At 44.2% G+C, this 1,501-nt stretch overlaps 1 protein-coding gene across 1 annotated transcript in view; it reads right to left on the reverse strand.

Annotated features, from left to right (window-relative positions):
• Positions 1–1,120, reverse strand: part of yipf6 (Yip1 domain family, member 6) — a 2,131-nt gene extending 1,011 nt beyond the window's left edge. Inside the window, exon 1 of the mRNA XM_005728581.2 lies at positions 467–1,120. Within this exon, the coding sequence (XP_005728638.1) occupies positions 467–805 (339 nt within the window). The 5' untranslated portion in view covers positions 806–1,120. The remainder of the gene's footprint in view (positions 1–466) is intronic.
• Positions 1,121–1,501: the final 381 nt, after the last annotated feature.

Raw genomic sequence — 1,501 nt, forward strand, 5'->3', positions numbered from 1 at the left:
AGAATTATTTCGCTAATTCAATTCACATTTTCCAAAGACGTCCAGTGGGCTGGACTGGAGTCTTTGCTGGGCCAATTTTGGACCCTGAGCCTTATGTTTGACTCCCCTGCTCTAAGCTATTGCACTTTTGGCACAATCTTACACATAATAGGAAAAACACCGCACTTTTCGCCTTTTATATGCGTTCTCCCTTCATTTTAGTCCCTGACACACAGACACTGTGATTCACCTCCTCTCAGAAGCTCTCGATCTGTAACCCTGTCATGAATAATCTACGACTTACATTTAGCTAATAATACTTTTAAGAATTTTCATGCGACACAGTGTATGTTACTGTTCGATATTAGTAGTAATGAGCAGAATTCACTAATAACTTTATAAATGTGGTTGAAACGGCTCATTAATTCATGGAGGGATACGCAGTAAAGTTTGAACTGTTGGATCCAGAGATGATGAACCCTCTAACCTCAGCGAACTGCGGTCCTCCCTGGTCCTCGTGGTCGGCCGCACCGCCCTGCAGCAGCAGAGCCAGCGTCACGCAAAGCAGCAGCGGGCCCCACAGGTCCCAGTCCCGCAGCAGAGCCGAGCTCTGCTTCGGGTAGAGGACGTGGATGAACTTGTTCCCCACCGCCCGCAGATCCCTCATGATGGTGTCCTTAACCGGTTCGTCCAGAGTGGAGAATTCATCATCTCTTCTAGACGGGCCGACGGGCACCGAGATGTCCCCTTCCACCGGGATGTCCTCCGCGATGGAAACGTCTGACAGCCCGGCGAACGGTCTGCTGGCCTCCTCCGATGCCGCCATCTTACCTCGCTGAGAAGCTTTGTGAAAACGTCGTCAGAGCTTCTGGGAGATTAGTCAGAAAACTTCATTTAACTTATTTAAAAGAAAAAAAAGCAGACAGAGCAGCAGTTACTGGTGAGTTTAAATCCTGTTCTGTGACTTGGTCTGACGGCGTATGCTCCACGTCAGCTGAGGATTGTTTACTTCCGGCAGACGCTGGATATCCGTGTGGTACGTTCAGGTTCACCTGCGTCAGTTCCACCAGCTATCGTTAAACAAAACAGTGAGGAAATTAAACTTATACGAAGAATAGATATATTTACTTCCCATTCATCCTAAAGTAAAAGAAGTAAAGTCCAAAGTCATAAAGGAGATGTACCGAATAAATGAATTCCTAAAATGAAAATGTAATCTAGATGGGAACACGTGTATAATCTGTGAAAATGAGAAGTCTGGATCACTTGTTTTTCTATTGTGAGTCGGGGAAAGCTGAAATGACACGTGTAGCTGGCTACAGTCCAGAGGGATTCGGTTACCACATTTAGCAGTCACTGTAATTAAATTTATGGATATGTATTGCAAATCTAAATTTGGAGTCTGTTATCAGTACTGTGTTGTTATTAGGGAGATATTTTATTCATAAGTGTGGATATTTTAAAGCTAAACCATGTAACAAATGACTGAACAAATAAAAACTCCCGATTAAGAGTCAAAAAC

The sequence above is a fragment of the Pundamilia nyererei genome, unplaced genomic scaffold, assembly GCF_000239375.1.
Source record: "Pundamilia nyererei isolate P.nyererei 1_Seehausen unplaced genomic scaffold, PunNye1.0 scaffold00029, whole genome shotgun sequence".
Lineage (NCBI taxonomy): Eukaryota > Metazoa > Chordata > Actinopteri > Cichliformes > Cichlidae > Pundamilia > Pundamilia nyererei.